Consider the following 15,512-nt stretch of genomic DNA (forward strand, 5'->3'; position numbering starts at 1 on the left):
CCACCTGACATGGAATGTAATTCACAAATCTAGTTCTGTGTAGTGAGCACTGAGAAGGAAGCCATGTATGAGGCCATTAATGAGTATTCCTTCCAATTACTGTTAATAGATTCTTCTTTCCCAGTATTCTAATTCAAAAATGAAATATGTAGGAGTATTAAAAACTGATTTCCTAATTAAGTATTCAGAGACCATATGCTGTTAAATCTCATTGAAAACCCTATCCTTGATAATTTCAAAAAATTTTAAAGGTACAATTAGAACACCTGTTTCTTTGAGGCTGGGTGGCTCAGTCAGTTAAGTGTCCAGCTCTTAATTTTGCCTTCGGTCATGATCTCACAGTTTGTGAGAATGAGCCCTGCGTCAGGCTCTGCACTGACGGTGTGGAGCCTGCTTGGAATTCTTGCTCTCCCTTTCTCCCTGGCCCTCCTCTGCTGGCACTCTCCCTCTGTCTCAAAATAATAAACAAACTTGAAAAAAAAAATACCTGTTTCTTTCCCTCTTTCCCTCCTGGTTTCCCAAGAATATCCAGTAAGTTATTCTATACATAAATCAGTACACTTTTGTACTGGTCTAAGTTTGTACCAACCCTGCAATTTCCCAAAGGCTGCCTCAGGCTCCAACAGAAATAAGATAAGAAGTGAACTCATTGTGAGTGGGGTGGGAGACCAGAGCAGAGACGTAAGATTGGAGGCAAGGAAAGGATAATTAGAGCTCAAAAATTAAAATGATGCTTTAAAAAAAACAAAACAAATCTAAAGGTTTTGGGGGAAAGGGGGTTAGGGAAGAGATCTAAGCAATTTCAAGAGACCACCATTTCCATCAAGGGAGTCTGATGCTGTAAAAGAAGGTGCTCAAAACAAGATCATTGAGATCAGAATTCCTATCATTTGCAGTACATTAGCATAGAGATATAGGTAAAATAATAAGGAATCCATCAAGTTTGATTTAAAAATTCTCAAATTCTAAAAACTTCGAACAACTATGGGAGGAAGGGCAAACATGTGCTCTGGAAATCAATGTTTCATCAATTCCTTTTCTCTACACAAGAAACCCAGAGGCTCCTGGTGTCAAATATGAAGAATGGGCACCAAAGGATCAAGAGTGCAGTCTCAACAGGACTGCCACACCCCTCAGAAACAGACCATTCCAGTATTGTGGGGGTTTACACTGTATGACAATGGACAGAGTCCAGAGAGGCACCGCTGCCAAGAGACAGGTACAGTACGAAAGTCCCCAAGCAGAGCGGGCGTTATTTGGAAGCACTTTAGCAGGCTTCACACCAACATGACTTGGCGGCAGTTTACTCCCTCAGGTGGAGGTTCTGCAGGAACTTTGAGAAAGTATTTGCTCAGAGACAATATCGCTTCCATCTGCAGCGCTGAAGTCTCCAGCAGAGATCCCAACAGAGCTAGGCTCAGGACTTAATCATTAGGCTTGCCTTTCAATCTCCTAACTCAGAAATACAGGGGCTTAATAGTAATCTTTTCATCCTGACTTAAGGGAAATAATCCCATTAAGAGTTGAGCATGCCTGGGAATTTACCTGCTTCACCATAGGTCTAGAGATTTGAGGCTAGATGGGTAATGCCACAGAATAAAGAGGAGCATCTTTGCAGAGACTGTCTCATGTCTGAAAGTGTCCCTGCAAAGGCTCCTGTCCCAGTGTGTGAGATGAACGGGCAAGGGGCTGTGGGGGGCCCAGACAACCTACCTGCCACTCTGGTCTGAGGTCCACGTAACTGATCGCCCCTGGGGTTTGGTGCTGTATCGTATCCTTATGGCGTGAGGAAAGGCAGTAGCTGTCTGAGCCCCTGTCTTCCTGATCTGTAAGCTCCAAGTGTCAGTGTCAAACAGGAGTTCCCCACAGCCAGGAGCCTGGCTGCAACGAGCATAATAGTCTAACTGCTCCCTCCAACGATTTGCAGGCAGAGTCACAAGTTCACAGACAATCTGATTCCTGAGCTCCTCAGAAACAGCTGTGAGCTTGGGAGACCTTGTAAATTTTTCAATACCTGGCACAGCAGCAACATCCACCTCCTCAACTGTTAACACAGATAAATCACAGCAGTCCAACACTAGCAAAAAATCCTCACTCCCATGATTCCCTGTGTCACAGCAGTACTTTGAGCTAGAAATCCCAGAAGCCTGTTCCTGGTTGTCATGGTTACCATCTTTACCAGAAGTATCTTTTTCACCTTTACCACAGATTGTAAAATCATTATATCTTGTTTTAGAGGAGAAGGTCGTTGTATCTGTCACAGGGCTATGGCAAGGTTCAGGTGTCCTAAATCTGCAAGCTTCGTTTGACTCTGATCGGCAGGTTTCCTTGGTGGACCCACTCTGTTTTTTGAATCTGTTTCCAGACTCAAAGAAAAGCACTATGGTGCCCTTGATGATTTGACTTTCAAAATCCACATCTAAATCCAGTACATAGTGCTTCACAAGTATGTGGCTGGTGTTGGCCATGAGAGGCAGGTCATCCCGGGAAGGGTCCAGCTTTATGTCCATGGTGCTGGTGGTTGTTCCAGAGCTTTGTAAAATCTCAGAAGGGACTTCCTATCTGCCTTAATCTTCCAGAATCATAAATGGCCGCTTACCAAAAAAACATTTGATGTCACAATTATGGTTCTTTCAGTCCCCTGGCAAAGAAGAAAAACACCATTAGACAAAATTTCAAACAAGACCCTAAATGTTCCTACAACCACTGCTTCAGCAAACTGTCTCCTCCTTAAATAATCCCCCCGTGTGGTAGACGCTCATGGCTAGAAGGCAGAGTAATCTTTCTGACTGACATCGAAGAAAGCTGCGTTATGGGTTTCTAAAAATATTTCAATTACCAATGGAATGAAAGGGGTCTCCACAAAGCCTGAAGATTCTTGCTCTTAACTAGAACAGTCCTTGTTTTGGGAAAGAGCAATTGTTATGCAAAAGCATAACTGAGCATCACTTTGCCTCTTGTTTTAAAAGATATTAAATGCATCATTTCTAATTTTGTGCATCAAAGATAAGTGATTGTTTCTCTACTGTGATTCTAAGTAACAAATGTGAACAAAGGCTAAATGGCCTCATACGTTTTATTCTTTGAGAGTAATAATTTAATACATAAAATGTAACTCCAGGGATTAATGTACTTTTCACATTAGGCCTGCTCTCATATCAGCACTTCCAGTAAATTACAGGAAAATGAGCCAATTTACCAGGAGTGCATTCTAAGTATTCCTTTGAGATTGTTCATGGAGATTTTTCAAATTTATAGTTAAATACTCAAGGTATATCATTACATCTTAATAGCTGAAAACCCATTAACATTCTGGATAATAGCCTTCTTGTGGCAAACAAAAAGGTCTTCTCATTTGAAAAAAAAATAGTATGCAAATACCTATAAAAGGAAAAAGAGAAATTAAAATGTAGAAACAGATGTTGTAATAAAATGCCCAAGTTCTTCATAAAAGTTCTGAATCAAAATGTATTCTTATTTTATAATAGCAATCCAGCTAAAAGGAAAATTATTTGAAATTATTTCAGTCCCTGTTGTGTGCATAATTTCTTCAGCATATGCTGTTTTTATTCCTTTACCAAAAACGAAAAAGGAGGAAAGAAATAACGACTTTGACAGAGTAGATATATTTAAAGTAATTTTTTATTTCTAAATATCAGGAGGTATTCTCGTATCAACTACAAAACAATATCACTTGCTAGACTTTTCAAATAAAACTGAAGCCTCCCTTTTTATTCTGTTTAACTCCTCCTCACTTCGCCTCAGATTTTATCTGCCTATCTACTAGACTCTATTTCCTTTCCTTCTAGAATCTCATTCGAGAGAACGCAAGCCTATTGAATTTTCATTTTCTACCTCTCCACAGGCTACTTCCTCAGGAAAATCTTACCTACCCTAAGCTGGGGGGGAGGGGGCTCCTGGCTTCCTGCCTCCTCCTCCAATCTGGTTTCAAGCTATTCTCCCAGCAGAGACCCTTTGCATCCTTGTCCTCTAACCAAAGGGCCTGCTCAACAGTCTGCTCCCTAGAGATGGCCTGACACCACGCCTCCATGCTCCTCAGACTAGGCAGTGGACCATACCTGGAGTGTTCCCATAGCTACCTGCCGAATTCTATTCTCTCTCCACACCCAGTTCAAGTGCAATCACCTCCCAAAATCCTTCCTTATTCTCTATTCTCCCACCCTTCACCAAACTGTATGTGGGAATATACATTTTTGTTTTAAAAGTAACAGGAACTGAGAGAAATCAGGCATGCAGAGAATATTTTGAGATTACATTATAGAGAAGCTGGAACTCCCCTGGGTTCTAGAAGAATCAATAGGCAAAGGGAGGAAGGCAGAGTGTTTTCTGCATGAAAGCAATTGAACTTGTCACGTAAAGAATAATTCATTGTCTAACCCTAATAGATCCTTTCATTTACTTGTAAAAATTAATATAATTTAAGAATAAGATGTATTCTATACAGCAGTTGTCAGCACTTTTGTCCCTCATGGCAGATAAAAAGGCGGACTGAGAGCCCCATCTATCCAAACCTGTTAATATCACCTTGTCACCCTAACTGGAATTGTTTGCTTCTCGTCCATGGCTTCTTGAATACACTCCCCATAGCTGTACCAGTTCCATGCCTGCTGACTCATTCTCAGCTGATTTGCCTCCTACTTTACTGAGATGATTTTGAATCTCTGAAACTCCCTCATGGCTCAAGTATCTAGTTCTTCACAACTATTGCCTTCTTTTTGATTTAAAGAAAACAATATCCCTTCTCCCCAAAGCTAATTCCTTTCCCCTTGAATCCTAGCTTCTGGGGTGTGAAAGGGCCAAATGAATAGCACTCTTCTTGCCCACCTAAACTCTGAACACAGTAAAATATAAGATGAGGATATGGCAGAGGGATATCAAAATATCACCATTATTACTGATGAAGGCTAAACTGAAGAATATGGTTTAGTGTGGGAGCCAAAGGTATCTGAAAACTGAATCCCAAATTCAACAGATTTACCCACAGGGTCACAGGCAACAATGGATCAGGTCAAAGCTCCCAGAAAAGGTCCCTCTCCAGGTAAGACTTAGGGCCTGGAGAAGTAAGAATAGCCCTCTAAGGTCAGGACTGCCAGGCCATAAGGAAAAGGGAGGGACTAAAAGGAGAACAGGCTCAATTTCTTCTTCCTGCTCCACCTCCCTCAGGGGAGTAGGAGTAAAGTGATCAAGAATGTACAGTAGTAATTAGGCGCCCTTCACAAGACAGGAAACATAAGAAGAAGCTTTCTCTCAAACTCTATCTCTTTCTACTAATTTGGAATCTTGTTGCATTTGACAAAAAATGTTTTTCTCTTGCCAAATTTCTTCCTCTCAATGTTTCTATCCTATTCGCAATGTTTCAAACAGTCCCAGGGGCTGCCATCTTCAAAAACAAACATTGTAATATACCCAATATCAAAGCATTACATTGTACACCCTAACCTAATACAACCTTATATGTCAATTATATCTCAAACTGGAAAAAATAAAAACAAACAAAAACATTTTACCCTGCTGCTGCCTATGCTAACTAAGTTTTTATTTCTTTGCATTCTGGAGCTGACAGATTCCTTAGGGCTCACTTAGTGCAATTCTCTAGTTCCACAAACCATGACAATGAGGGTCAGAGAGGTAAAGCAATGTGTCAAGGTCACTCATTTCTGATGCATTTCTCCTTGCCAATTCTTTCCCTTGGAATTCTCAACCTCCAGCTCTTGTGGCCATTTCCTTAATGTTGTCCAAGTCATAAGTCAAATGTCGCCTCCTAAGACTGTCTTCTATATTCCTATGCTCCCTTTCCTATCTTCTTCAACTCATATGGACTAGACTCAATCATATTGTAATAAATAGCTTTGTGGGGAAAAGGAGAATTTTTAGGCCAGCCCCAGAAGATTCAGAAGATCATGGTCACCTCTGCATGATTTCCAACCTAAGTTGTGTACAACTGTTAAATTCATTACTTATTACACCTATTTATTTCCTCCTTGCCTTGGATTCTTAGATGACCTGAATCTCCTTTATCGACAAGTACACAACTCTCCCTGACGTCAATCAGGGTCACAGCCCCACGTTTAGGGAAGAACTGAACAACTGTGGTTGCAAACATGTGTACATGGCCACCTTGTAAGGCCTCCCTCAGCAAATAGTAACCATATTTCTAAGCAGTCTGTTGACTTCAGCACATTTTGCTATTATTGTGCTCCAATTTAAAATGCCAGCCTGTCTCACTGAAGCATTTTTCCATTCTGTCTTAAGCCATAACATATAAAATTCCCCCCTTTATCAAAACCATGGTTAGTTTCCAGTGGCTAACCACTGCTGCCTCTAAAATAAGTGTACTGAGTGGTATGTATTTTAAATGCTTAAATGATTGTCTCAGCAACACCATTAAAGGCTTCAAAAGGATTAACGTACAGCAATATTTTTTTGAGAAAGGCAGGAGGAGGGGGCAAAAGGGAAGATCAAATACTAAACAGACAATGGAACACTGAAAAAACTGCCCTGCCACTTTTACTCACCCAACCAGAAATGCACACACCTACAGATGTGTAAAATAGCCTCTGCAGAGCCATTCCAGATACCTCTAAAGAAAATAATTTCACTCTCCTTTCAAGCTACAAAGCCACATGTATCATTCTCATAACCCTTTCCTTATCCTGCCTCACTTTGCAGTTTCCTCTACCTTCCATGGTCTGTAAACTAGGGATTCCTGATTCATCTTTGTGAGCATGACCATGCTGAGTAGAATGTCCTATACACAGTAGGTTCTCAGCAAATATCTGTGGAATTGACATCTGAGGGCATTTGTAATTTCAATGTCTGGTTATCTACCGAGCAGGGATTCTGGCTTGCGTAGGTTCTAGTAGAAAGTTATGGCTTAATAAATATTTCCTCCAAATGGCTCTCACTTTTTCTTCTCATGATATACCTGTCCCTCTTCATTGCCACATCTCTTTTCTTGGAAGCAACTCAAAGGAAAAGGAGAAATATACCATATACTACTGAGCACACTATGAGTATTTACGAAATATTTCATTCTACAGACTACTTGTTCAGAGGAAGATAGCTTTCTGCTATTCCAAGTGTGTTCCTTCTGTAGAATACAGTGATTGCTCTTAATGACAGCCAGCTTACTTGCTGAAGTATACTGTTTCTGGGCACAGTTCCTCAGACACTCAAATGCATATAATCATAGGAACATAGCTTATTGCTGTGAAATTCGATAAAATAATTTCAGAATTAGAAGGAATCTTAGAAGTACAAATGTATTATTTTGTATTTAGAAATGTCACACTGACATATTACTCTGTAACTTACTTCTTTCACTCAGTGGTTTTGAAATACAGCCATGTAGATGCACATAAATCTGGCTCATTTCTTGTAACTGCTGCTTAGCGTCCCTATATGAATATTCTCAATTTATCTACACATTCCCCTACTGATACTTAAATCCTTTTAAATCTATTATTATTACACACCATGCTACAATGAACATCCTTTTATATATGTCTCCTGGTGCAAGTGTTCGCTGGGTGAAAAACCTAGAAATTCCATTTGGACTCAGATTAGTAATGCCACACCTGCTTTCTTTTGGTTTGTTTTTTCCTGATACATCTTTTCTGTCCCTTTATTTTTGTTGTTAACTGCTCTGGGTTGTTTAGCCTTGGGTATCCTTTTAATGCAACAGTTGGCTATATTTAAAAAATATAATTATCGGGGCACCTGGGTGGCTCAGTTCATTAAGCATCTGGCTTCTACTCAGGTCATGATCTCACAATTGTGGGTTCGAGCCCCGCATCGGGCTCTGTGCTGACAGCTAGCTCAGAGCCTGGAGCCTGCTTCAGATTCTGTATCTCCCTCTCTCTCTCTGACCCTCCCCTGCTCGTGCTGTCTCTGTCTCTCAAAAATAAATTTAAAAAACATTTAAAAATTTTTTTTAATATAATGATCATTTTTAATAACCGAGGTTAATTTACTGACATTTATCATGATTACTGCTATAATGGCATTGATTTCATCTCAGCCAATTTATTTTGTGTTTTCTATCTACAATGATTTTCTTTGCTACTTAGCTTTTATTTTTTTGTTTTCTGCATTTTTCGGAAATGTTTTTCCCTCTACTGTTTCATAAGTTATACAATCTATTTCTTTTTCTTTTTTTTTTTTTAATTTATTTTCGAGACAGAGAAAGACAGAGCATGAGCAGGAGAGGGGCAGAGAGGGAGACACAGAATCTGAAAGAGGCTCCAGGCTCTGAGCTGTCAGCACAGAACTCAATGCAGGGCTCAAACCCACTAACCGTGAGATCATAACCTGAGCCGAAGTCGGATGCTTAAGTGAGTGACCCACCCAGGCACCTCTACAATCTACTTCTTTAACATGTCTACTTAAAGTCAATTTCTAGTATTCTTCTGAATAACAAAAAGACCCTAGAAAGTTTTATTCTCAGTCTCTCCTCTTCCCCACTCTCTCAGCTTCCACATTATTGCTGTTAATGTCTTAATATCACATTAGGGGTTTTGGTTTTTTTTTAGTTTATTTATTTTGAGAGAGGAGAAAGAGCTCATGCATGCACACACATGTGAGAGTGGGGGAAGGGAGAAAGGAAGAAGGAAAAGGGGAGAGAAAATATCAAGCAGCCTCTACACTGGGAGCAAGCATGTGCAAAGAGGAACATTGGGCTCAAACCCACAAACCATGAGATTATGACCTGAGCTGAAGTCAAGAGTCAGACACTTAACTGAATGAGCTACCCAGGAGCCCTAATATCACATCTTCAACAACCCTCATCAACTTTCAAAAAAAAAAAAAGCTACTATTTACTTGTATTTGTTTACCAGCTTCCTTACTCATGACTGATTCATACATTCCATTCATCCTGTCAGGGTTCAATTTTGTTCCAGTTAATATTGCTACCTGACAAATTAACCCAAGACTTTGTGGCTTCAAAAAGTAACCATCTGATTCTATTCCATGGGTCAGGGATTTGGGTAGCACTCAGTGGACCATTTTCTGCAACTTATGAATATGACTGTGACACTCAGTGGCAAGAGGATGGCTCATCTGGGGGTTCTGATGACCAGGACTAATATAGAGGTCTCGGGAAAGTTGGACAACTTAACATGGCAACTGGTGGGCCTCAGAGCAAATGTCCCAAAGGACCAGTTGAAAGCTGAATTACCTTTTCTGACCTAGCCTCAATCAATGTGGTATCACTCTCACTACATCCTACTGGTTTCAAAAAAGTTGTATAGCTAGCTAGTCCAGAATCAAGGAGAGAGAACTCAACTTCATGTCTTGATGGGAGAGTGGCTAGGTCACAGTGCAGAGTGGCCTGTGAGAAGGTAGATACTGTTACGGCCATTTTGGGGAAAATACACTCTGCCACACTATCCTTTTTACTTAAGTATGTCTTTAGTAATTCTTTCAGGAGTTCATGAGTAGTAAAACATTTCGACATCTGTATGTTTGAAAATGTCATTATTATATCCTCACTATTGAATGATCACTTAACTAAGTGTAGATTTTAGGCTGATAGTTATTTTCGCTCATTACTTTGAACATATTACTCTACTGTATTCTACATCTCTTTGTGCTGATAATCAGTTTGATATTAATCTGCATTTCTTGATATGTATGTTTTTTCCCCCCCTAGTAGCTTTTATACTTTTTCATTATCTTTGTTGTTCTATTGTCTCACTTGATATATCTAAATGCGGATTTTTATATGGCTTGGTCAAGATTCAGTGTGCTCCTTTAATCTGAGGAGTTCCTTCCATGTATAACCCTGAGTAGACAGAACATTTCCTTGCCTCTCTATTGAGACAATGTAATTTTCCCCTTCATGGCTTCTGGCTTTATACAGGTAGCTCAGTCTCAGTTCTCCACAGGTACTAGGTCTCTAGCCAGGCACCACTTCCTTGGTAAATATCAGGACCCAACTCTCTACCTATTAAGCCTACACTTTGCCTCTCCATTTTGGTTAACTAGGATAACTCTTTCTTGTTGAGAATCTGTGTGTGTGTGTGTGTGTGTGTGTGTGTGTGTGTGTGCGCATTTCTAAATACTTGGTAAGTTTTTTGTTTGGCTATTTGTTATTGTTGTTTTCTAAGTAGGCTCCATACCCTGCATGAAGCCCAACACAGGGCCTGAACTCATGACCCTGAGATCAAGACCTGAGCTGAGATAAAAAGTCAGACGCTTAACCTACTGAGCCACTCAGACGCCCCCAGCATTTCTAAATACCTGAAGCAGGATGAGGGGGATTTTCCTTATAATTCAGTTGGTCATACTGACCAACGCCCACAAACTCCACTTTACCAATTCAGTGGTCCACACCCAAAAGTCCCTTGGCTTAAGAAGTTTTCATGCAAGACATGCTTTGCTGTATAACTCTGTAGGCACCATAGCTATAGATTCCCTTTCATCATCACAGAAGCCTGGAGAGATGATTAAAGACTGAGAGGATAAGAAGATGTGTGAAGAAAGAAGCCAAAATACAAAGAAAGCTAGACTACACTGCTCATTCATTCAACAAATATGTGGAATCCTCTTCTATTCTCTTTAATAACTCTCTCTCTCTCTACCAACCATGTCCTCAAGGAAAACTTTCCAGACCTCACTGATTAAGTCAATTTCCCTATTAGATCTCATGGCACTGTATACCTCTTTGTAGCACAGTAGTTTTCATTTTGCATTTGTTGTTTGATTGTTTAATTAATATTGTTCTTCCTCTTAAATGAAAGAGAGTACCACCTCTGGTAATAGCGGGAGTAGCTTACATCAGACCAATCCTCTTATTGACAGCACTCATAAACTCCAGACAACAACAAAAATCTGAAAGTATATGAGAATGAACAAAAAGCTGACAGAAACTGTAGGGAGTTAACACTTGGGAGAAGGGAATGGCACTGAGTTTTTTTCATTTTTATTGCTTTTCATCTGAGAGCAGGCCCTAGTTGGCAGTATGCTACTAAAATTCAGACTGAAACCTACAACCTTACTGGCTAAAAAATCAGAAAACAGAGTTTAGGACTGACTCAGACCTAGAAAGTAAAGAAGGAAAACTTCAGGAAAGGTATGAGGCCCATATTCTGCATATATACAGCCTCATTTTCTAATGAACTCCTGAACCATGCATGTTAGAGGCAGACCAAATAGTCCAAGTATGGCTAAATGAACTGAAGATTTCTTCTGCTGCCAAATTCAGGGAAGGCAAAGTTGAAAGTTTAAGTTCAGACAAGTTAATTGCCTCCTAATACAAAACATTACGACTCTTCAGAGGAACATAAATCCAGTTTCTATTAAAGTATCAATCACAATGTCCAAGATAAAATCCAAAATTATTAGACACAAAAAGAAACAAGAAAATATGATCCACATTTAAAAAGCAATCCAGGGGTGCCTGGGTGGCTCAGTCGGCTAAGCCTCCGACTTCGGCTCAGGTCAGATCTCACGTTCGTGTGTTCGAGCCCTGCGTCAGGCTCTGTGCTGACAGCTAGCTCAGAGTCTGGAGCCTGCTTCTGGTTCTGTGTCTCCTTCTCTCTTTGACTCTCCCCCTCTCATGCTCTGTCTCTCTCTGTATCAAAAATAAATAAAACATTAAAAAAATTAAAAAAAAAAAAAGCAATCCAGTGGAATCTGATGTGAGTGGACCCAAATATTAGAAGTAGCAAACAAGGACTTTACAGCAGTTATTATTATTATAATTAAGAACACAAATACACCAATATTAAAAAAAGTTCTTAATATTATAATTAAGAACACAAATATTATAAGAACACAAATACTGTAATGAATTAACTAAGGAAAACTCAGCAGAGAAAAAGAAATTATGAAAAAAAAAAGGAAATTCTAAGAACTGAAAAATACTATATCTTAAATTTAAAAATCCACTGACGTTTAATAGCAAACTAGAAATTATAGAAGAGTAAGTAATCTTGAAAATATTTATATAGCAATTATACAATCTGAATAAGAAATGTGAATCAATGAACAGAGTCCTAGGTACTTTGGGTCAAAGATGTAACATATGTAGAATTGAATTTCAAGAAGGACAGGTGAATAAGAGTGCTGCAGCAAAAAATACATTAAAGAATAATGAGCAGTGAGGACAACCAGCACCTGGATTATGGTTCCTAAATACCATCTTCCAATGAAAGGAACCAGGCCTCCTTGAGAAAGAGCTGATTCTAGGCCTGGGACAGGAAAAACAGAAGATGAGCCTAAAGCATCACATAGGCCCCAAAAGTAAGGAAAAAGAAAAGGCAGCAGGTGGGGGAAATGGGCATGTCAAAAGGACACAAGAACTAACTGCACAGAGCTTCCAACAGGCAAAGCGCAACAATCTCAGCAAGAAAATAAATAATGAGAGTATTGGATTAGAACCCAAAGAAAAAAACAAACACCTATAACTTTACTCTAATAAAAACAAATGATTGATAAATAGAGAAGGAGGGAACATCTTCCTTAAATAATTCCAAATAATAGAAATAGATACTACTTCTTCCAAGACAGTCATCGAGCTCAATTTTCCTCCCCTTGAGTATGAGCTCCACTTACTGACTCACTTCCAAAGAACAGAATGGAAAGAAAAAATACCAAGTTTAGAGTAATGTGGCAGACATAAAGTTAACCATATTAACAAAGTTAGTATCACCAGTGACAAGTCATACTGGTGTCATTATCCCTTCCTATGACTCCACCATTGAGAAGGGCACCTTACCTCTGTAGTATTCTTCCCCAAAACCATAACCTCAGTTTAAGTATTACAAAACATCTGACAAACCCACATTGAAGGACATTCTAAAAAATATTTGTCCAGTACTCTTCAAAAATATCAACACAATGAAAAGCGAGTAAAATCTGAAAAACACTTACAGATTGAAGGAGGCTTGGGGTATGATGATAAAATGTAATGTGGTAGCCTAGATTGGATCCTAAAACAGGGAAAGAAAAAAAAAAGGGACACTAGTGGGAAAAACTGTAGTTATTAGTGTGACATTGTGCCAATTCACTTTTATTATTTAACAAATATACCATGATTATATAACATATTAACATTACAACACAGGGTGTTATATGGAAACCAATTTGACAATAAATTATATTAAAAAAAAATAAAAATAAATAAAAATTAATTTAAAAATACATTAACATTATGGGAAGCTGGGTAATACATATATGGGAACTCTAATTTATCTTTGCAAATCTTCTGGTAAATCTAAAATTACTGCAAAAGGAACCATTTATTTTTAGAATAGTTAAAAATTTCCAAATTTGGTGAGAGATATAAATCTAAAGATTCAAATATCTAAGCAGAAACTCAAGCAAGATAAATGCAAAGGAAACCACACCTAGGTGTGACACAAACTGCTAAAAACCAAAACTAAGGAAAAAATCTTGAAAGTAGCCAGAACAAAATGATATTACATATAGGAGGAAAATGATGCAAATAACAGCTGGCCTCTCATCAGAATAATACTTCTCATCAGTAATCATGGTGACTCAGAAAACAACGGAATGATATCTTATAAGTGTTAAATGAATTTGGGGAAGCATATATGCTTCAAATGTATTAGTCCTAAAATATTATTTATTTTATAAGAACAATTTGCTAGGAAGTTCTTTTTGTACTTAGCATAACGACAGACCATTTATGCTTAAATTATTCAAACTTCTGAGTGAATGGGCCTGAACCAATTCCTACTTTATTCAAAATTGGTATTTCATCTTATTTTTTAATTTTTAATTCTTTGGGGGTGCCTGGGTAACTCAGTTGGTTAAACATCAAACTTCAGCCTAGGTCAAGGTCTTGCCTTTCTCGAGTTCAAGCCCCACATCAGGCTCTGTGCTGACAGCTCTCAGAGAGCCTGGAGCCTCTTTTAGATTCTATGTCTCCCTCTCTCTCTGCCCCTCCCCTGCTCAGGCCCTGTCTCTATCTCTCAAAAATAAATAAACATTTAAAAATTTTAATTTTTAATTCTTTGTATTTTAAAACAAATATATACTCTAAAAGATTAACCCTCTCTCCAAAATATTGGGCTCTTTCTTTCCTCAGTAGAAATTCTCATGAATCATGGACAAATTGACATAGCATGGAAGCAAGTTTGAGTGGCTATTAAAGTGTTTGGCCCCTCAGAACTTTTCTTTCAGCTGCTCATTTTCATACCTTGCCAATTTGATAGCAATGGTTCACTGGTGCCTTAAACAGTTAATAAACTTTCAAAGTTGAAGTTATTTTTAAACAGCGGAAACAAGCCAATCAGATAATCACCATTATCTCTGGTACACTTCTGATCTTTGAGGTTAGGATCTGCCAATATGCCTTCAGTTACTTTATTTGGTTTCCAGCATTTTAACATTAAGCTTCCCCCTTTTGTTCATTTCTTTTTATTTTTCTTCTAATTTGACTAAAAATGCAGTGTTAAAACAACATTAAGCTGTATGTTTTAACTGAACAAGTACCAGGATATTCAGAGTTTAAATTCCCCCTGGAACCCTAATTCTAACAGCCTGCACCGCACCCCCCGTCCCCCCACCCCCCCCACCCCCGCCGTATAAATATATGGAACAATAGGGTCTTTCATTGCAAAACTCATACCTGCGAGGCAATGTCACTTACCACTGAGAGAATAATGCAAGATAGCATACTGAAAAGGGGATTTTGCTTTATTCCCTTAACTAAAAATAAAAACATGTAGCACTTTGCAGGATTACTATGTGGTATGATATTAACTTAAATACCAACCTTTAAGCCAAACTGTAAATAAGATAAACTATGGTCTCTGGTCTCAAGTTTTAAATAGTCTCCCTTTTCTTTAAATTTACTGCTTTCATGAAGCATATAAGGGTGACTGCATATAATTTGTGATCATGCAATGAAAGAGCAATTGTGATACGTATACATGGGGAAACAAACACAACAATGAGAGTCAATGTTGTTGTGGGAATTATAGAAAGTGCCTGTGATGAAGATCAGCACAGTGAGGCCAAGTCAGAACCAGAGTCAAGGCCTTTTCCCGGATGAAGAAAGCAAATCACTGTGAGCTGTGGCTGGATTTATATATTTTAACCAGTCAGGGGGGGGGGGGGGGAGGGAGAAAGAGGTCTAACATGTGAAAACCAGAAACAAAAACTGATTTTACTCACATCACTATATGACTACCCTGAATTATGCTTGAACATGATGTGATATGATGGAATTCGGCTTCCCTGATGGCAGCTTGTGTTTATTCTGGCTATTCTGATCCCATCTCAGCATCCAGATGCCATTCCTCTCTGGTGCCTAATGTGTTTATGCTCACATTATCAGCAGGCACTGGGTTGCAGAGATCAGATTGGAAGTGACTTCACTCTATTTTCAAAGAGAAAAGAATTTATCCCTTTGATTGCTACTTGCTTGCAAAGTAGAGCTTGTTCCAGTTTTCTAAAGAGTGCCACTTAAACTAAATTATAGCAGAGTGATCGCAAAAGGATTCCTGGGAGAACACATT

General features: G+C 38.8%; 1 protein-coding gene across 2 annotated transcripts in view; it reads right to left on the bottom strand.

The window, feature by feature from the left end:
* Positions 1–15,512, bottom strand: part of AOPEP (aminopeptidase O (putative)) — a 333,459-nt gene that overhangs the window by 297,559 nt on the left and 20,388 nt on the right. Inside the window, exons 1-3 of one of the 2 annotated variants that reach the window (XM_029919477.1) lie at positions 15,169–15,276; positions 12,898–12,956; positions 1,714–2,641 (exon numbers count right to left, since the gene is read on the bottom strand). In XM_029919477.1, coding sequence (XP_029775337.1) covers positions 1,714–2,510 — 797 coding nt within the window. In that variant the 5' untranslated portion in view covers positions 2,511–2,641; positions 12,898–12,956; positions 15,169–15,276. Of the gene's footprint in view, positions 1–1,713; positions 2,642–12,897; positions 12,957–15,168; positions 15,277–15,512 lie in introns of those variants that run through there. The other variant, XM_029919478.1, reaches the window with a different exon arrangement.

The sequence above is a fragment of the Suricata suricatta genome, chromosome 13 (genome assembly GCF_006229205.1).
Source record: "Suricata suricatta isolate VVHF042 chromosome 13, meerkat_22Aug2017_6uvM2_HiC, whole genome shotgun sequence".
Taxonomy (NCBI): domain Eukaryota; kingdom Metazoa; phylum Chordata; class Mammalia; order Carnivora; family Herpestidae; genus Suricata; species Suricata suricatta.